Source organism: Vigna radiata, chromosome 6, assembly GCF_000741045.1.
Source record: "Vigna radiata var. radiata cultivar VC1973A chromosome 6, Vradiata_ver6, whole genome shotgun sequence".
In the NCBI taxonomy this organism is placed as follows: domain Eukaryota; kingdom Viridiplantae; phylum Streptophyta; class Magnoliopsida; order Fabales; family Fabaceae; genus Vigna; species Vigna radiata.
In genome coordinates this window covers 3,897,821-3,919,886 of record NC_028356.1, presented here as the reverse complement: position 1 = coordinate 3,919,886, position 22,066 = coordinate 3,897,821, and the positions used below count along the sequence as shown (strand labels likewise).

The 22,066-nt window shown below is 31.9% G+C and overlaps 2 protein-coding genes across 2 annotated transcripts; both read right to left on the bottom strand.

The window, feature by feature from the left end:
* Window positions 1-6,749: 6,749 nt before the first annotated feature.
* LOC106763005 (plant UBX domain-containing protein 4) lies at window positions 6,750-9,504 on the bottom strand. Its single transcript, XM_014647155.2, has 4 exons — window positions 8,964-9,504; window positions 8,560-8,836; window positions 7,400-7,495; window positions 6,750-7,297 (listed from the first exon to the last, which is right to left on the bottom strand). The coding sequence occupies exons 1-4, from the start codon at window positions 9,428-9,430 to the stop codon at window positions 6,914-6,916; spliced, it is 1,224 nt and encodes a 407-aa protein (XP_014502641.1). The 5' UTR covers window positions 9,431-9,504; the 3' UTR covers window positions 6,750-6,913.
* Window positions 9,505-11,924: 2,420 nt separating this feature from the next.
* LOC106763275 (protein FAM91A1) lies at window positions 11,925-22,002 on the bottom strand. Its single transcript, XM_014647477.2, has 12 exons — window positions 21,893-22,002; window positions 21,454-21,610; window positions 20,116-20,233; window positions 19,634-19,730; window positions 18,464-18,570; window positions 17,459-17,581; window positions 17,020-17,173; window positions 15,157-15,217; window positions 14,676-15,055; window positions 13,632-14,030; window positions 12,350-13,565; window positions 11,925-12,177 (listed from the first exon to the last, which is right to left on the bottom strand). Exons 2-12 carry the CDS (start codon window positions 21,579-21,581, stop codon window positions 11,925-11,927), a joined length of 3,036 nt encoding a protein of 1,011 aa, XP_014502963.1. The 5' UTR covers window positions 21,582-21,610; window positions 21,893-22,002.
* Between the last annotated feature and the right edge of the window lie 64 nt (window positions 22,003-22,066).

Sequence of the window (22,066 nt, the reverse complement as noted above, 5' to 3'; positions counted from 1 at the left end):
AGTTTATGTATTGCGTGGGATGTTTCGAATATATTGATAGTTGTACTGTACGAAGTTGGAACTTTGTATCTCATATATTTATGTTTGTTTCTAATTGACATACGAAGTTCAGCCTTTGTATATTTTCATAATATTTTTGTTTTTTCTAAGTCACATAAAAGTCTTTCTTATTCCATTGGTAATGTTATATGTACAATATTTTAACAATTGCACTAATTAACCGAAAATAAGAAATTATATAAAAATACTATATAAATTTTATTAGATTAAAATATTTTTGTCTTAATTTTTAGTGTTTTTTTTTCAATTAAGTTTTACTTTATGCTTAGTCGATTTAATATAGTCATTTATCATTAAATTTGCATAAATATTATCAACATTAATTTTGTATATGTAATATATCAATTCGTAATTTTATTTAATTTTAATTTTTATTAAGTTTTTTTTACATATCAAGTCTATGACATAAAAGTATTAGTTTCATGTTTAATGCCAATGTCATATGTGTCCATGTGATATGTGTCAAGGTTTGTATTTAATTTGGTTTTATTTTTTTATTTAATGAAGTTATAATTATTCTTTAAAATTAAATAATATTGTCATTTTCATAAAAATAATCGAGTTTAGTTTATTTATCAATAATAATAAATAAATTGTAAAACTTATTTTATAATTTTAAATATTATTTAATTCATAAAATTGAATTAAGTGACAGATTACATTAAAAGATGTAAAATATAATAACGATTTAGCTTAAATTTTATATGAAAATTGACTTTTATGGTTAAAAAATAAATTTATAAATAATTTAAAAAAGGAAAATATATTTTCTTTAATTATTTTAAATATTAAAATTTAAAAATTACAATAAAAATTGTATATTTACATTTTTAATATTTTGTTGTTGTTTCTCTTTAATGAATGGGTTGGTTCTTGGAATAATTATCAGGAGACAACATGGACACCAAACATTATAATTAAAATTAAAAAAAGAATAAGTTTAAAATAGTTTTTTTTTTTAATTTAAATTAAGAGATAAAATTAGTTTTAATATTTAGATGGAGTGATTTATATTTAAATTCAAAAAATTATTTCAACATTAATATATAAATTATAATTATATTTAATTGCTAATTTTATTTTATTTTAGAATTAGACAACATTATTTAATTTTTAAAAATATAAGAATTAATTGATTTAAAATATAAATATAAAAGCTAGATTGAATACAAGATATAATTACATAAAACTGACACAACCATGTGAAATGATATATTAAAAAAATAAAACTTTATATGTGATATATATAAAAATCATATCTATGCCCCTTATACGAATATAATAGAAAATAATAAATTAAATTTCAACCCATATAAATAATACATTTTAGGTAGGTCTCACTCCATTTTTAAATTAAATTTCAACACATACAAAATTAAATTTCATACCTAATACTTTTTAGGTGCGTTTCACTCCATTTTTAAATTTCTGTATTAAAGGTGCAAATGTGTCATTTAAAAAAAAGAAAAAAAAACTTTACTCTTATTTGATTTGCACACAAAAAAAAAAAAGGAAGAAAAAGAAAAGATTATTATGTGTAGGATGATAATGGAATTTAGTTTGATTATCTGAGCGAACCATGCAATGGCATGTGGTCCACAGAATGAGGCAGAATCAAAGCTTATTTTATCTACAAAATATAATAATCATTCCAACAAATCTGATTCTATAATTCCTTTCCAACACTTACATATGGATTTTGGATATCCTTTTACGTTTCATAAGTGCTTTTCAGCTTACTGTTACTAAAGTAGGATTTACCACCAACTTACACATAAAAGTGCTTTCTTCCACTTCAACCTTATCATTCACAAATTTCATCCACTATATGCATATTCTTTTTCCAATACATTATCATATGCTATATTTATGTCACAATATTATCATATTCCATAACAATGTAATGTAAAAAGTGTTGGGTATATCAAAGGAGAGATTTATCGAAAAAACACAATATTAACGAGAATCGAGTTTAATCACATAAAAAATTGATACTATTATCTGTTAAAAATCTTAAAACAATTAGTTAATGGTTATTTTATCGTTCTATTATATCATTTTTATTTAATATAAGACTTAAATTCAAAGTTTAATTTCTAACTAGGTCATATCTTAATATAAATTAAAAAAAATGTCTTTAATATAATTAGTTGTTAACTTATTAGGGTTTATTAGTACTTACGTTATGAGCTTTAATAGATTGGTAAGTTATATGATTTAAGATTCATAAAAATCAATACCAAAGAATAAGATTTGGAAGATTATGACATGCGAATATTATCTTTCACAACTACATACTATATTTCTTCAAATAACAACTAACATTATCATTTACGCTTTTTTTTTTTTCAAATGCCATTATTCTTCTGAATATATTTTATCCTTTTAATTAAGCTTTTTTTATTTTTATAAATTATGAGTATTCTTTAAAAAAATCAACTTTATTTGTGTAACATCCCAAAAATACGCCTAAGACATATCAAGTGGATGCAACATGTTATAATAATGTAAAGCAGTTAGGAGTAGAAATTCAGATGAAAGGTATATACAGTACAGTCATCCAAAATACAAGAGGAGGAATAAAGCTCTACTTATAGCATAGAGTCTTTCAAAAGAAGAAAGAGTAAAGGAATTAAACTATACAAATAAAACTAACAACTTAGACTACTCAGCTGCAGTGTCAGGGACTTCAGCCGTATCAGCTACGTCTAAAACCTGCTCCAGAGGGGCCTTTGAAATATCTGCTCACATCCAATTTGGATGATCATTGCAAAAGAAAACAAGCACAAACAAAAACAAGTAGCAAACAAAGCAAGGGTAAGCTAGAATTCAATGAAAACAAGTTAATTACAATTAAACATAGTAAAAGAGACACACAATACAACAAGCAAGGAAGAACAGTTTATTTAAGTTATAATTTGTTGTTTTATTAGGTAGTGTTAGACTTAGACTCGTCCGGACCCGGAATGAATATCGAGCTATGGCGGGTCATGCACTTGTGGTGGCCTCTACTGCTTTGCAAAGCCATTGCCAATGGGTTTCACCCTACCACACACAAGGTTATCCGTTATCACTCACCTTGGCCCATATACAATGGAGACAACCAAGACTAGGACCCCTACTGCTCTTCACCACATGAGCTACTCTTCTCTAAGTGAGATTGAATAGTCATTAGAGCTTTAAGGGCAACCCCCAAGACTGAGCTACCTATATTCATTCCAGAAACTTAACTTGAATCACTCATTCTTGGCCCATATAAAATGGAGACACCCAAGATTGAGCTTCATATATTCATTCTCATAACTTAATTTGATCTCACCTAGAGATGTACTTAAATCACATTACATTTCACACTAACTTTACTTACTTTAATTCTTAATGTTATACATAAAGTTAGGAGATTAATTTGGTTTGTTACATTATCAAGCATAGATCAATCCAATAATATTAATAGAAGTCATACAAGAGGAACCATAACAAATACATGAATCATCACACAAGGAAGAAGAGGAAACAAGAATTACATGTTTTTCAGAAAACATCACTTATTAATACAAATATCTTTGTAATCTTAAATTACCAATACTTAAGTAATTCAAACGGCTTGGAGACCCTCACCAATGGATCCGGAAGGGTCAAAAACCCCCAGAACGACCTAAAGAACGTCCAAAACGGACGTCCGGAGCTCCCAAAACGTCAAAAACATCAAAAATACTCATCCTGTCGTAGAAAATTCGCTGAGCGAAAATCCTGCTGTTCGCTGAGCGAATTTCTACTGAAAAACCCAATTAATTTTGGGTTCTCGCTATGCGAGAACCCTCGCTCAGCGAATCTGCACTCCTGCAGATTCCCAATTCTGCAGATTTGCAGAACTCAACCCCTCCTATTTTGTTTTAGGCACTTATATGAACTTCCAATGATCTTAACTCGACCTATATGATGATTTAAACTTGCTCATGTGGTCCTAACCCTTCCTAATACAATTTCTTAACTGTTATGCATTAATTCCTTTCCTAAAACTTCAATTTCATGAACTAAGGAAGCTAAATCTAATTTTACTAATTACAAGTCACTTTGAACCAGTTAATCTGTCCCTATAAGTCATATATGACTTACCTAATTGTACTAAACTGACCAAAACAACATACAATCACAGAATCAAATTCTTGCTACTCTAGTTCCTTAAATTTAGCCTAAATTGTCTAATTCACCTAGCTTTTTACCTATGAATGCATACAACATAATTTAACTCATTCCATCAATCCCAATTCAGCATTTTTATCATATAAAACCAGATCATAAGTAATCAATTTAAAGATTAAATCCAGAAATCAACAGTACAATGCCTCATACCCTCGTTTCACCCAAATTCATCCTAAGACAGTATAATTGATCAAGAACTTTCATGTTACCACTATTTCACATATTTCAAACAACATTTATAGCACATGCCGATTCAAATTGATAAGACAAAACATGAATTTCTAGCTTCCCTTACCTAGGTTTTTAATAGAACAGCTACAGATTTCCAGAAACAAGCTCAAGGAGACCCCAAACATGCCCTTTCTACTTTCAAAATGGTAGGCCACCTACGGATCATCTATTGATGACAGAGAACAAATTTTAGAACTAAATTGAGGCTAGAATTGGGAAGAGAAAACACCATGGGCTACATGCAGCAAGATCAGTTGAATGTTCACAACCCAACAGTTGCACGAGGAAGGGAAAATAACGTACCGATGAGGAAATTGAAGAATTGATCGGATGGAAGCAAGGCCTTCTACTCCGTGATCGCTAGGACACTACCAAAACTGAGATTCACTGGTTCAGATTGAGGAAAAGATGAGAAGGGACAAAAGGAGAAGCAAAGGAGAGGAAGTTGGCTTTGAAGTTTCAGAGATGAAAATGGGNGTGCTTGTTAAGTTATGTTTTAATAACTTAAACTATGTTTTATTTTACATATATTTTCTTTTAACCACCACTCATTCATCAACTGCCACGTGTGCTCCTTCTTTGGCTGACTTTTCCAGTCTTTACAATTTGAATAGGTGAGATTTGATATTATTTATTATTCTTTATCAATAACATAATTTTGATTTCCAATCAATAATTCTATAATATTATTTAAAAAATTACATTTAAACTATTTAATGGAGTTACTAATGACTGACTTTGATATTTTGAGATTGAAATTTATGAAGAAACTAATTACTTTCTTTTTCCTACATAACAAGTTTGATAAACTTTTTCAAAAGTATATATTTGACATCTAAGAATGTTGTAAAGAAGAATAAACTTACCTTGTTAATCTCACACTTTAGTATGTTTCATAATTTGGAAACTCATCAAATTAAAAGTAAGATAAAAAAAAAGTTATGAAATATTAATAAAACATATTCATATACTTTTAATCGTGTCGTTATTTGTTGTCACTTTTACCAACATATGTTTGTGAGGCTTTTGGTTTGATCTGATTTTGCGAATCACTTTTCAGAGAGAGAAAAACAAAAGCTGCTTATGCGGTTATGGGTTCTCTTGAACTTCAACCTTGGACCTTCACAGACATTGCTATTGGGACCCCCAAACTACTATTTAAACTCATCAACGTTCTGCTTCATGCTACAAACATACTCAAATATTAAAACTGTTAACCTTAGTTTTCTCATATTTGTCCAACGCAAGTAGGTAGGGCAGATCTGTTTCTGGGCCTATCCTTCACACTCACCGTTTTTCTAGTGGACCTTCTCTATAAGTTACTTTACTTGGGCTTTCTCCTTGCACCTCCAAATCTTCGTTCCACACCTCTAATTTTTTGTTAGTGATAAAAGTATCTTTCTAATTTTTGTCTCCTACAATCATCCACTTTTACTCTCATCTTGCAGACCTTAGCGCCGCATCCCATTTTCTCTCTTTCCCGCTCTCGACTGCTGCACAAATTTTCTTCCGAAGTTCGTCTCTTGTGACTGTACCAATGAACCTTCATTCTTCATCCTAGCACATCGGACATCACAGGTACATATTTCTTTTCCTTTAGATCTTTTGGTTTATATTTCATTTTAAATTACCAGTATAGTTTATATGCTCATAGACGGAAGAGTGAAGGCTTGGATGCATAACAGTAAATATATAACTCACATTAAATGCAATTTGATAAACAATAATTATTACTTACCTAATTCTTTAAAATTTCAAAGTGTAGGAGAAGGCTAGAAGGTGCCCAATTTACTTTCTTGCTGTTTTCCACCTTTCACGAATACGTTTGAAAATCTATTGCTGTTTTCCTTCACAGGTGAAGCATCTCGCACTCCACTAAACCAACCTTTGTCTCCTTAAGGAATCCTATCTATAGATTATCAAACAGAGACCCAACAAACATAAATAATAAAGTCTTAATAGGAACCCTATATAGAAAATATAAGTACTAAATATAATAATTGCTCCTCACAAAAGTACGCAGTCCCAATCAGATTAACTTCTGCTTAATTGCAAAAGCAATAATTGTTTATAAAATCAACGTAAAAAAGGAAAAAATACACATACATTTACAATTTACACCAGTTCAAAATTCCACCAAGAACAGCCATGAATGATTGTAACTATTATATAGTAATTGTCTTAGTTAACAAACTACACTTTGTGCAAAACATTCATCACTAGAAAAGTAAACAGAAATTAAAGTTACAGGGTGATTGTGACCGAACAGCAATTATTTTGTAAACGCAACTTTGGAGTGGAGTATAATATCAATGAACATTTTATCAAATTCACTGATAAAATATAGGTAGATCAATCAATGTTTAAACATAAGAATAATACTTTCAAGTCCACTGGAAATAGAAATTTGGTAAACAAACTACAACTTCTGGATTACAACTGAATTGGCTATCCCAGCTTGTTCAATAGACTGGTCCCAATCAGTGAGTTGTTTAGGAGGAAAACCCATTGCTTGCAGTTGGTAACTTCTCACTCCCCCAGGTCTGGATGCATCAATGAATGCACGAACATCTCTGATTGTATGGTGGTGATTGAAGCGAGAAACCATGCGTGTGCCATCGGCTAACCTCAGCTGGATTGATGTTACTGGCTGTGACTCGTCTACCACTAACCCCAATGTTGGTAGTGGAGCAGTAGTTGGCGAAGCACCAGTTGTTTGAGTAGCTTCCTCACTGCTGGAGCTAGGGCCACCTAAGGTTCTTCCAACACCCTGGAAAGGAAGATGGCGTGGCTTCACCGGTTCCTGCACATAAACATTGACAAAAGGAAAAAAAGAAAGGTAAAAACCATATATAGGACAGCTAACAAATCCAACTATAAAGAAAAAAAATAGAAGAGGGCGTACTGGATAGTCTTCGTCCCGCCTTGTGAGGTTGACGTGGACAGCGGTCCTTCGATCGGCTGGTTCAAGCTCTTTGGGACACACAGACTTCTTTATGCTCTGTATTGAGGTAAAATAACTATAATTTAATGAGAAGAGACAACGATAACTTTCACAAGTTGCAAGTTTGTGAAAGCAGTCACAACAAGAAGAGCTACGAATTGAAGCTCCTTTATGTCCTAAGCTATTGAGTGAGATTCTATTTGGATAAACTTCTTTATATACAACTAAAGTAAAAGAAAATAACAAGGTGAAATTAATTGAATTTTAAAAACCAAAATAAACGTACGCAATATTATCAATTGCGGACTATGAAAAATGATGGAAAACAAACAATTCTCTATAACGTAGAGCAAACAGGTGTTGCAGTCAAAATGGTGGAAAGCCAATAATGCATTATATCATATAGTGGCTAATGTTGTAGGCAAATAGCAGAAGTTGCATGGTTGTTGAACTATATAATATACCAATTATAGATATTTAAAAGTTCAGTAGTTAGTAAATCACAATAAAAAGTTCTTTTGGCAAATATACTAATTCAGATATTCAATTGAATATAGACACGATGGAGATGAGAGGTGGGCGAAAAATGCAGAACACATGCCATAACCACAACAATCGTAGAAGCCACAACAGCAAACGAAATTGCTAACACAGATCCGATAAGCTCTGCAATGTAACAGTAATATAGTGCCGATATAGCGGCTATTTAATAACATTGCTCATGCACCAGAAAAGTTATACGAACTTCTATGAAATCTAATTGCATAGGATGTTTCTAACTTAAGAAAAAACCTTAATTCATTTCACCATTTTCCATTTAATTTTCTTGTAAATGCTAATGAAGAGTTTTATCCAAATACAGTACCAGTAGAAAAAAAAAAAAAAAAAGCTTACAAAAAATAAGCTGCACGATGACGACAAGTTGCTTATTTAACATAACTTATTTCAGTAACCTCTTCAGAACAGACTATAAAAAGAGACTACAACTCATAATCACTCAGTGAACCCTTTCCATAAGAACTTAGTTAAACCATTCTCCGAAATGCACATGCACATGCACCCATTGAAGACATGATTATTAAAAGTCTATGAAGAAGAAGAGCTTTTTGTGGATCATTTACCTCGAGAAATGGCGCATTTTGTGGATCATCCAGCCTCCTCAAAGGGCCATCGTTGACAGAGAACCCATTCCTCCAAAACGTGACAGTGTGGATAACTTCCTCTACACGCTGAGGAACAGACGGCACAGTCTCACCAGAAAGCAACCTCGCTGCGCCACTGAAACTTCCCGCCTGGGGAGGCTTCTCAGGAGGCGGATCAACAGCAACTTCCCGAGCATGTTGGAAAATATCATCCACACTGTTGTTCCCTCTCGAAGGATCTCGAACAAGCATCCCACTGAAAATAACATCAAATGCAGAAAAAAATTCAAAATTCCAATGAAAATGCTACATTAGATCACACTTTCTAAAATTTTCATATTTTCATATTTTCAATCAATAAAATAAACAATTGTTTTAAATACCTATTCTCCCCGCCAGTGTAGTACTCATCGGGTTGGAAATCTGGATCGGAATCTGAATCAGAGTCACGGGAGGAGTGTTTGAGATCACCTAGGGTTCGAATTTTGCTTTGGCGGCTGGAAGAAGGTTTCTTGCCCAGAGACCTGCGCGATCGGAGCTCGTAGGGCGCGCGCGACGGCGACGGAGTGGGCGAATGCGATGGTGACCGCGAAGGGTAAAAATCCGGAGAATGAGAATCAGATGGAGGGGAAGAGACGCCTGCGTTGGGATTTGGAACAACGTTGTCGTTTTGTGGGATGGTTATAGGGTTATGGGCATTATCAAAGAAAGTGGAAACAGCTGCATCTAGGTCAAAATTATGGCTTTCCAGAAAGAAAAGTGCTTCTTCTTTGGAAGAAGAAGTTATTTCACAGAAAGAGTGTAGCATGGCTGCGGCGTTAACATCCGTATTCTCTTTCTCGCCTTCCATTCTTGCTCTCTTCTTGCAGTCTCTTCTTCTCTCTCACAATGTCCCACAATGAATATATACGCACACTACCTTACTTGCCTCGCAAATTCCCAATCATTCATACGACACCGTTTGCTTGCACCCTTTTCGCTTTATCTCTTGCGTGTACTGTTGGGAACTCAAGCCAAGCAGATTTTTTATTTTTAAAAAGAATATAGTTTATTTTGTAACAAAATCTGTTGTTTGAGTATATTTTGGAAGTATATCATGTGGAAGGATTTCAACCACTTTGATTCACAATGAAAAGATATTTTTCAGAAAAGAATAAAAGCATTTTTCTACAATTTAGGACATTTTAAAATAACAGGTCTAATTTCTAAAAATCAATATTTTTTATTGTATGTATTTATTATCATTTTATAACATGTTTCGAACACTTATTTATATTCCTTTTTAGTTAAGTCAATGTTAATTTACAATTAATTGTCCATTCCAAATTTCTATTCATAAAAAATGTTCTTACATTTGTGTGCACTAAAAAGAGAAACTCTAAACAAATAATCAAAATTACTTTAAAAGGAGAACACAAAAAAAAAATTACTAGAGAATTAAAAACAACCTACTAAATTGTAACTCTAATTTGGAAATATATATGGTTCTTTAATTGAATTAAACTAAGAAATATATTCAAGGATTATTAATTTTAGGTATTGTGTAATGTTTTTATACCGAGATGATTAATGATATGATTTTAGAGTTTCTCTTGTCATGCAATATAATGTTTAAAAATATGGTAAAAATCTATAAGTTATTTCATTTGGATTGCGACTTAAGCTTTGAGACTTAAGCTTTGATACTGTGTATCATCATAACATTAGGAAATGGTCAGGTAACAAATTCAGCATTTTTTTTGCAAAATCATTTAAGGATGGGGATGTGTATTATCATAACATGAAACCTCTTAAAGTTAAATTTAGCCTAATTAAAATAGATTTCTTAGAATAAATAATCTCCTATAATTTCAGAGATATTATAGAAAAAAAGGACAATTATTGATTACTTTCTTAGTTGAATACACTCAATAATTATAATAATTAGTTTTAAAAAATTAAGTGAAATTTCCAGAAAAATTAAGAATACATGTACATAAAATAAGTAAAAAAATGTACTATCTTAAGTGTGTCGTCTTATTATATGCTAGACCATTAAATCAAATTAAAAAAAAATAGTTTTTTCCTATTTTATTAGTTATGTAAAGAAGACTTTTACCTTTTTAAAATGTAAATTTTTACATTAAAATTAGTTAAGAATAAAAAAAATCATAAAATAAATATCTACAAATAAACTGATTTGATCTGACGGTAATAGATGTTTTACTAATCACATTAATTACTTTATTTATATATTTTAAGCAATTATTTCCCCTAATTTTAAAGTTTTTTTTACTAATGTTTATTTATTTTAACATGTGCATTTCATAATTAAAGTGATTGTGATCATTAATGTTAACTGCATTTAGATATGGAGGAAAATAAAACTAATAATGTTTTTTTTTCTCAATTCATTATTCAAATAGAAATGCTTATGTATTTTGGTTCTTATAAAATAATTTGGTTCTAATTTTATCCCTGTAAAAATTTTGAATATATTTTTCTTGTCTTTAAATTTGAAGATACAGTTTTTTGTTCTTCCAAAATAAATATTAGTTTTAGCTCCAATTTTTTTTTCTAAAAAAAAAATCTAAAAAACACTATATTTTATAAATTTTGAAAAAGAAGAAGAAGAAAGATTAATGGCAAGATTAAATAGGTTTTTACATTATAATATATTTTGTTTTATCCTTTCAGTTCCTGTGAAAAAACTAAATTAAAGGTAGACTCACTTCTTACATTACAATATTTTTATTTTAGAATTATAATTTTGAAAGCTAAAATGGAAAAAAGTAATTTACGATATTCTAAAGTAAATTGATTATACAGCATTAACAATACATAATTTATCCTTATTAATTACACGTGGTGCTCTATGATGGTATTTGGCATCCCTTCAATTTGTTTGGAGAATCTACACAAAGAGATTAGAAACGAACAATAAACAAAGAAGAAACTGAGGTAAAAACACAACTGATGAGTACATGTAATAGGAGAAAGAAAGAAACGAATTTCCAACTATTAAGTTTTTCTCAAATTTGACAGGAGAAAAAAAAAATCCTAACATATATATACATTGTTTAAGATATTTTCTCTTTTCACAGCTCTAATTGATTGAATTTCTTGATCTAGCAAAATCTGGAACAGATACAGACAACATGCATTATTTATATAGTAAGACGAGCAAATCTATGGAAAAACACAAACCATTATAAGAAAAGTAATGACCATTTACCTCAAACCTGAGGCCATGAATCTTGAAGAAGTACACAGTGCCATTAAACATGAGTTGCTAGCAAGCATTCCCATTCACGTGTATAAAAGATTTGAAGTGAAGTAGTCAATAATGATTAATGACTGCAAATCTATTTGTATGGTACATGTTTTGAGGCAGTAGCTGCCTCCATTACTAAGGATATAGGTTGGCGAGCTTGAAGGCAAGCTCCTACATCAAATGGAAGCAACCTAGAACCATCAAAAATAAGATTAACGCCAGGAAGGGTTGCTTCTTTACTATCATTTGCTTCTGGTTCAGGTTCATGTTCTGTCTTATTGTCTTCAGGGGTTTCTTTAACTGGGCTCGTGGCAGCTTCATGAGGAAGAGTTAATGCGTATGATCTGCATGCACCATGCAAGAGCATACACTTTCTGAGACTTCAGATGATGATTAGATAATCCAAGTTACGAAAAGCATTCTTTCTGTCTTGTGTTTGTCAAGGCAAATAAAGTTTTATCTAACGAAAACATATATAACTTTAAGCATCGGATTAATAGGAATTCAGCAACAAACCTAAGAACACTGCCATCACAGCACATCACTTCATTTTGTCTGCTTTGTTTGTTAGCAAGTTTTAACCTCTGACGCACGCTCAATACCACCCCTGAAGAGGGAGAAATATCAATAAGTGGATTCCATGTTGCCCTAGCTTGGTCCATAGGTTGTTCAGTATCTTCCTCTTTCTTGTAAAGAAGCTTTGCAGCTGGACCTGTTGAATTGTACTCATCACAAATGTCACGTAACTTTGTCCTTAAGATTTGCATTGCATCATGGTGTTCGCCAAATGAGCCAGATTGAAGTATCTTAGATGAAACTATCCTTCTACATATACTATTGCACAACGTTGGACTAAATAGTGGTATCCCGAATTCCACACTCAATGGCACCCATTCATATTTCTCTATGGAAGAGAACTGGTCTGATTTTGTTCCGTTAAATAGTTTCAATAGCCGAACATAACCAACTGTCCACAGTTCCATTTTGTTTGCCAAATTATTCAACAGCGAATTCAGCTTAAAATTTTCCTCTTCATCCTCTAGTCCTAACTCTTTTCCTACAGAGGCAATCGATCCATCAGCGTTTCTTAAAGGCAAAGGGACATCCAAAGTAACAAGTTTTCCAGATTGATTAAGATCAAATCTACTGAGAGGCAGCACAAGCACAGCTGACTGTTTAAGAAGTGAATTTAAGCAATGCAAAAGTATACTTCCCTTCACCATGTTTCCTTCAAGCTTCCTTCCTAAATCTCCTATTGCGGAACCATCCCAAGACCATATAAGGGCTTTCTCACAACCAGTCAACGGAGCAGGAAGCAACCGCATACATTGGCCTTTCATCAAAACAACTGATAGAGGCCCACTACCAGCAGTTGAATATAATACCAATTTCATCCATGGACTCATGGAAGAATATGCAGGAGGACCAAAATGAACAGGCCCTCCTGTAGGTTTAGGAAGAATTGATGAAGGGGGCAGAGGCACTAAGGACACAAGTATACCATAGTCACGAAGAAACAAACGATCAAGAGTAGTTGGTGAAAGAGAAGCCAAACTTTCAGAACGGAGAAGGTCCACACGATATATCTTTTTCCTTTTCAGCATTTCTATCTTGACATCTGAACCTTCAAACACTGCTGGTTTCTCATTCTCATGGAAATTTATGTGTGACTTGTCAGCTTCAAACATTGGTAGTTTCTCATTCTCACGGAAACTTGTGTGTGACTTGTCAGCTTCCTGAATGTGAGGATCACTTCCTTCCTCCAAAGTACTGGAATGAGCTTCATCATCCATCCCACTACTAGTACTAGGAACACCTTTACTGTTCACTAAAGCCTCCACGAATTTCCCTGAAACAGAATTTATTAAATCCTCATTACTCATGACAGTTTCTAAAACACCAGACTCTTCTGATTTTTCATCCAAAGAAATTTCAGCTATCACAGAACTTGGCCCATCATTGCTTGATGTAATCATGTTCAGGTTATCAGAGCCTTCCTCTTCTTCATCAGTAGCTATTCCACCTGATTGAAGACATTCTAAGACATGACGCAGACTAAATAAATGATTTGCAAACTCCTGTAATTCTCCCTCATATCTTGCACCTTCCAGGGTACTAAGATCCTTGCAAAGATCAGCAATGCTCGCATGACCCAATTTTCCCGCTTCATAAAGTGTAACAGCATGAGATTTCAGGCCTGCAAGTTTGACAACAAGCAAGAAGAAGATAAACCAACTCAGACGCCATAATGAGTTGCAGAATTCATTTCATCCAAATTGCCTTCTAGAATAATATAACTTATATTTTGACAAAACAGGTTAAACTCTGCACTAAGTCCCTGTGACTGTCTTATTTTATGTTTTCCTCTGAATAATTTATCTCAAGTAAAAATGGGATCAGCAACCCATCCTAAAAATAAATACAATTAATACTTGCAACCAATCATGTTTAAGTATATTAGAGAATTATACCAATAATTTTGAATGAAATTGTTCAATCCCATATTTACTTGAGATAAGTTAGAGAAACCTTTAAAATTATACCTACGAGAAAATTAAGTTTTAGTCCTTACATGTTCGTAAGAGTAAAGTTTTGGTAACTGTGGCGAGCACTAATATTAGGAAGAATTTTTTATAGTATAAAGCTGATACATAAACTTTCGTATCTACAAAAATTATATAAGGATTAAAACCTATAATTTTCTGGTATAGAAATTAAGACTTAAAATGGGCACAGCAAAAAGGATACAACGAATAATTTAACCAAAAAATTATTCTGAAAATTATAGCAAGTAGTTAAACTTTAAGCTTCACGAATCAAGGAGTGACGGGTATGTATAAACCTGGTGAAACAGATCCCATCATGAGGTAGGATGTAATATTAGCATCAACTATGAAAGCAACACGAGTGTAGGAAGAACGAGATGCATGGCTCCCTGAAGCTGGGGTATCCGCTTGTTGAATGGAGTCATTCTCGAAAAGCGTATTATCATGGTTTTGACTAGCAACAGAACCATCTTCGTCACTAACTGTACTCATAGGAGATGCAAGTATGGTTGAATCTCCAATAATAGATTCTGGATCAATCACTTTTGTTGCCCATCCCAATCTACACACAAAAGCACTAGCAGCCTGCAGCTGTGACAAGTCAGCCTGTAGGGTTGTTGCCAACTCACTAACTGTCACATTTTCATTTGAAACTACAAAAACTGCATACAACAACCTGAAAGAAAAAAATCTCTAACATTAGAGTCAAACTATATGAAAATAAATAAGCTCTTTGAACAAAATTGATGGAAACACAGACTGAAACAACTACTTTACTCTTCAATAGGATCTTCATAAGTTTGCTCCCTGTTGGAAACAAAACCTTCAAGCTTTAAAACTGAACCACCATAAACATAAATATTATTAAAATCAGATTTATAAGATACAACCTTTGAAAATAACGTATTACATATTGTCACAGAACAAAAATCTTCACCGTACAAAATATTTGTTTTGGTTTAAATTAAAGTATGAAAGTTCCTTCTAAAATTTAATCACCCTTAGATTTATAACTAGACCTGCGTAGTTATATTACCGATAGCAGGGGTAAATTTCAATTACATATTATATTTATATATCCACTACTTTTTATCCATTTGTATCAATTAAAATTTAATTAGATGTAGCTCATTTAATTTTGTTTTTCTTTTATAGATATCTTCATTTAATCAATCCTGAGGAATATAAGACTCCATTCATCATTCACTTAAAGAACAGGAATAACTTTTTACAGTTTTTTTATAAAGTCTATTATATATCATGAAAAATATTAAAATAATGTTTTTGTTTTGCAAGTTTCATGAAAGTAATAATTATCTTAAAATTTCTTAAATATTTTTAATTAAAATAATTTCCTAGAAGAAATAAAACAGATAAAAACTTGGGGCTTAGCATGACACAATTTTGAGGGCTTTCATTGCCTGGTATGTTTGTGAAGATAGAGAGGAAAGGATAATTACACAGGTTTTAACTAATATATGCTAAAATCCTTCACAGCTAAGGGATTTTATTACATATCCGCGTGTGTGAAAACATTTGTTGAAAGAAATCAGTTTCTTACTGAGAAATACTACGGGTTTTTCCTTTCTCGTTCAGGTAAATGAAAGGCATTATTTATTTGTTCTTCTTGCATAATACAGCGGCAATACAGATCATATGCATGGAATTGTAATCAAAATTGGTGTCCTCTCCTTGTCATGTTTAAAGGCAGGACATCTTCAAACATTTGAGTATTAAGTTTGATAACGATACGAGCACTATGTTACTTCAGTCTTAACCACAATGCCAACAATTGAAGAAAACTATTATTTAATTAAGTGTTATTAGTTACAGAACTAGTCAGTAATCCTAGACTTAGTTAGAAATTCTGTGTTGCCACACATCAAGTCCTCACATACTCAGCTCACTCCTGCCCAATTTCATGTTGTATTAGGTTTCTGTGGCTTAATTCAATCTCTAAGGGGTTTATTCGGTTCAAACACTAAATGTAATCCGTCTTTTACATAATTTCTTTACAAGCTAATGATAAACAATTTTTGCTACGAATCTTCTTTTTCAATTTGAAATATTGGAGGCTAAGGATCAAACTTGACCATATTGGGCTATTTTATTTGGAACTTTTCTTCAAATTGATATTTAAATGAAATAAAACGTGTGAAAAATCGAGGTTCAATTTCACTGGATATATTTCATCATTGAGGATGTATGTGAAAGTGAAAAAGGTGAAAGGAAGAAAGAAATCAAGAAACTGTGAAAGTTAAGAACAGGAAAGGAGAATTTGTGAAAAACTTATCCCGGTTCTTTCCTTTTAGGAAACTGCCAAAAAAGACAGTGTTGATCATGTTATTCTTGTAAATGTAACTATGAAAAAGCCAAGTTGATCATGTTGGATTAAAAAATCAAACTAGGCCTCCAGTGCGTTTGGTTTAGTTTAGTCAAGCCGCCATAAACAAATCTGTTAACTTTTTGAATTTTGTGGTCACTTGCCTAAATCTAGACCGAAGTCACCAAACGGAGCTGATGAACTAACTACATTTGGCCATATTATGAAGCTCAAAAAATAAACTCAGTCCTTGGAAAGGACAGCGACAAAGGTAAGATAATTGGAATAGATTAGGGAAAAATACCCATAGAACAAACCTTTAAACCGGTCGTGTGGATAAACAGGAACATCAAAATATACTAGTCCCCGTCTGCATAGACCCCTTATAACGTGAGGGTCAAACGTGACAAATGAATTTGCATCATCCAAACATACTTTGTCTATTGCCTCCATTTCCTCCTTCGAGAGTTTCTATAAAGTAGAAGAAAAGTAGAGAATAAATCGACCAAAGGAATTAAGCCAAAAAAGTTATGAGGAATACTAGGCTACAAACAATGCATACAATTCTTTATTACTGGGTAAAATTTCATATTAACCCTACCAAAACATGGGTTCAATTTTTATTAGTATAACATGAGATTTCGCTTTGAAGAGCGTAAATGTTATTATTATAGTATTCCATGTTATTCTTATTACCAATTAACCACATAACAAGTGAAGCTCCACTGTTTTATAAGGGTGAAGGACATACCCCACCTTAAATTCCTCCAAGGTGAGGTTCACAAGGCAAACTGCCCACCACGGTTCAACAGGAAAATCCACAGGTTGAGTAGGCAAAAGGTCTTTTGCTATTGACTTGTTCAGTTTCCACATTATTTTCTGGATATTCCAAAAGAGCAATTGCTTGGTGAGACATGACTCAAAAAAATTTGCAACCCTACCTTTGATCATAAAGACAACTAACACTAACTTAGGCTATACTGCAAATTCAAATCATTATCCAAACAATAGAAGTAAAACCAGTGAACTTCACAAATTTAAATATGCAAAGAACAAAAACAAAAGATAATACAAATTGATACGATGGTTCATCATGCTTGCTGCAAGTCTGGTCAAAGTTGTATATGTGCAGACAAGAAAGAAACCACCGTTCTCCTTCTTTCTCCAAATTCTACTTCTCTTTCTACTGCTTCTCTAATTATCCTGGTTTTATATTCCACAAAAGGTTTAGAAAAGAATCATAGACTATATTTCCTAATTATGTTACAAATATTAATAATGCATGTCTGTGTCTGACTCGCCAACCTAAATGATGACACTGCCACATAAAAAAGTCATATTTGTCTTGTGATTTAATTTCAATTCTTTATAATTTTCTTATATCTAGGATTCACTTCTCTCTAATAAAAATATTTTTATTTATATGTTCCTTTGTATAAATGGGTTATGATATACTCACATCTAAAACCATTTGAGAATTGTAATTTTTAAATTGAAAAATACACTTTGGTACTCTTTCTTTATTCACGACCTACTGTCATATATTTCTTTTATTAAAAAGATTCAAGTGGAATCCTGATTATTAAGTTATAATTTCCCCTCATACATAGCCCTTTAGACATAGAGAGAGAATAGAAGATAATATATGCGGCAGGATTGCTATAGGTAAGACATACACAAATATGTATACAATGACTTACATGTAATCCACAGTATTGAAGATACATTTAAGTGTAACGTACATGCCAATCTATGCAGTACCTTAGACCTGCACTTGTTCATTATATCAATAAATTCATTTCTCCCGATTCCTGTAAGTCTTAAAGCATCTGCAGCACTAAAATTCGGGATGCGGTCATAAGGTTGCTCTGCAAATAATTGAAACAAGCAGTAAACTTCCAAAGGCCAGCTTTCACCAAATAAACCTTTACTAGTCTACAAGTTTATCTACCTTCAGAGTTCAGATTATCATGCAAAAGGTAATGCAAGTATACTATGAAATTTCTGAACATAATTTAATTATGCCTTTATTGTGATACCATTGTGGCAATAGAAAAATATGTCAAAGAAGTTTAATCGCTTTCTCGCTCTCCTGTTTTGAAAAATGAATTGGATTAATGGCAGGCAAAGATACCATTAAAAATCCGGCTGAGATTAGTAAAAAAGCTTAAATACTAAGTCATTTTTTCTTTAAAAAATGAAAAAAAATGGAGCTAAGATTATTGTTATTTCTAATGGACATTGTTATACATTCTTTCAAACTTATACCTGAATAGTATAATACATTTATTTGACTTTTGTATGTTTTTTAGTGTTAAAACATATAAACTGGTGCTTTATTTCTAGTTTTTGGTGATGTAAAATTATGATATCATGTCTCTTTATATTAATTATTTGTTGTTTTTATTATAATTATTGCATTAATAATATCAATTTGGCTATGGTTTAGCAACTATAAAGCCTTGAATTTGATGCCTTGATCACATACTGGTTTAATTTTAAAAATATTTTTATTAACTTCCCTTATTTTAACTTTTAAATCCAAATCTTCATTATAATACGAAACATTGTCCACTTCTAAGATGTACTTTTTCGCATACTCTATCAAAGCTAAATATACATACCTCCCTAAATTTTAGACATTTTTCTATGTTTTTTCTCTATCCATTTGTATTTTCTTATGATTTACTTGGAATTAAAAATAACTGCACAATACATGAAATATTTGATAGTGTAAATGAAATAAAAGACTTAATGCAAATGCGAATGCCACAAAATTATCTACTCATTATTGGTCAACAAAGCATTTTTTTTTCCCTGGAATATAATAACAAGAAAAGAAAATGCCTAATTTTGTGCTATGTATAGCAAGAGTTAGTTAAACACAATATTCATGAAATTAATTTAGCTGGAACTGCAAGGAAAAATTACCATTTTTCATCACTTCAAAAATCATATCAATGTAATATCTGAAAGGTGTTACTCTCATTACACGGCATACATAGTCCGCCAGATGATATGGAAATAGCTGCAAGTGAGAATATGAACATTAAAGACAGAAGACCTAAGACAGAAAATAAAACATAACAGTGCCCCACAATATCTAAGAATTTAGTCATAAGTTCTTAATTATTGAGGAGGAGGATGAACAATTCTTTCATAAAATCATAATGTAATAGTATGATTAAATTATTTATTAAAACCTTATCCTAAAATTGAGGACATTATGTTTTATTTTTAGTCACAATGTCAGAATTCGATTTTGAAAATTTTCTCCACAAAAATTCTTTAATGCGATCCATGTGGATAAGAACATATGCATATAAAGTTTTGTAAAAGTGCATTTGATATACAATTTCAAATTTCAATTGGAGAAATCAAACAGAGTAACAGACATTCTGTACAACACATACAGCTAGATTCCTCTGCAAGTAGCGCATCATATCTTCATAATATTCATTTTCTTTACAAACTTTACGAGCAAAACAAATTTCCCATTTAAGTCTCTTCTTTATGCAGTATTCGATTATCCTGCATAAAATTTACATGGTCAACAATTGAGAAAGCAGAATTATAATCATGTATTTACTGGAAAAAGTTATTCAACCAACGAAGACATGAGCCCTGAAATGAATGGAAAGCATCACATTTTGACTTACCTAATTTAAAAATAGAAAATAAAAAACTTATAAATGATGATTTCCTGTCTGATACGGCCAACTCATTCTTACAATTAGACCCAAAAGGAATATTAGAAGCATCTTCTCAATAATAGGAAATATGAGTTAGGTAGGTTTTAATAGGAAATTGTTAAGAATCTGGTAGTATTTAATACTCAAGGATAATATGCATTACGCTATTATAAATAAGTATTCGTAGTATTGTGATAATTAAGTCTATTTTTTTTTTTTATTTCTTCCTTTTGGTACGTGAGGTTGCTCTGATCTCAAATCAGATTCAAATATCATAACACTTTCATTCCGAGTGATAAATATTAGTTTCCTTCCTAGTTAAAGTCATTACGGCCTTTGAAAATCAAAAGCTTTCCTAATTCCTTTGAGAATTTATTCCCCTTCAAAAGTTAAAATATGTTTCTTACCATCAAACATGAAAAGGTCTTTTTTCAAGCAAAGATCATACACAAGAAATTCTTCACAATTGACCTGTCCAAGTACTACAATTTCACTGATAAAACTTTCAAACTTGTGTGCAATCCCACCTCTTCACACACACAAGCCTAGTGGCTGAAAAAAATCATGATATCTTAAAACTTATGAACTTTGTATGATTTTGTTTACAGAAAACAAAATAAAACTTATTTGAAAAGGTTGTATAATTAGAGGAATTACACAAAAGTACAAAAAAAAACTCACCAATTCAATTATTCAGTGAAACATAGGCAGGCAATGTTCAACAGTAGAGTTAAATAGTAAATTTAACCAGATAAGTTAATCAAGTTTTTAATCAAGAAATTCTTAACTAGGACATAAGAGATTGTATCATAATTTCGACCTGAAACTTACTGAAATGAACCAAAAAAAGACTTACAAAAGCCATAATCTATTAAATGATTTTAATAAGTCGAAATAAACTCTACTAAAGCTCTTTCAAGCATCCCCTCAAGCACTTTATCAACGGAGATAACTACCTACGGTAACTACTAACTCCTGAGTACTAACTATAATATTAAACAATTAATCATGATAATATAAACAATATCTGTTGAAGTAAATACATAAATTTCATTGAACCTTTTGTGCCATTCTTCTTTTGAAGACACAACTGGATGAAGTCGCCTGGGAAGATTCTCCCATGTGCATTCTTCCTTCACCGCTTTTTCTAACCAACGTTCCTCAGCAGTCTGCGTAGCACGTTGCATTTCCCACTACACATTAAACACCACCATTCCTGAAAAAAAAAAAGTGAGAGAAGGTAAAACATTTATTCATGATTCATCCTCGTCAGAATCTTGCGCTCCAAGTCACGTTTGGCCAATAGTTCAACATCAAATCAAAACCGGTTATAGAAAACAATAAGGTACAATTAAGAATCGAATCAAATGCAGCGTCATGGAGATTCAAACCAGATTTACAATGAGCATGTAATTAATGTTGAGGAATTAAGCGATGCAGTATTGGTAAATAGTGAAAGCGAAAATGTGAGAATGTATGTAGATGAAAGGTGAAAAACCTGATGTATGGCGAGGGTGTTGGATTGGGGTTCATTGTTTGGGAATTGGAATCTGCACACTCTTGCTTCTTCTTCTCGAGAGCGATCTCAGGAGCCAGATTCGTAAAAGCTCCTAGTTGCACCGCATTGGGGCATCATGTCTTCGTAATAAAACCAAATAAAAGTTAAAAATAA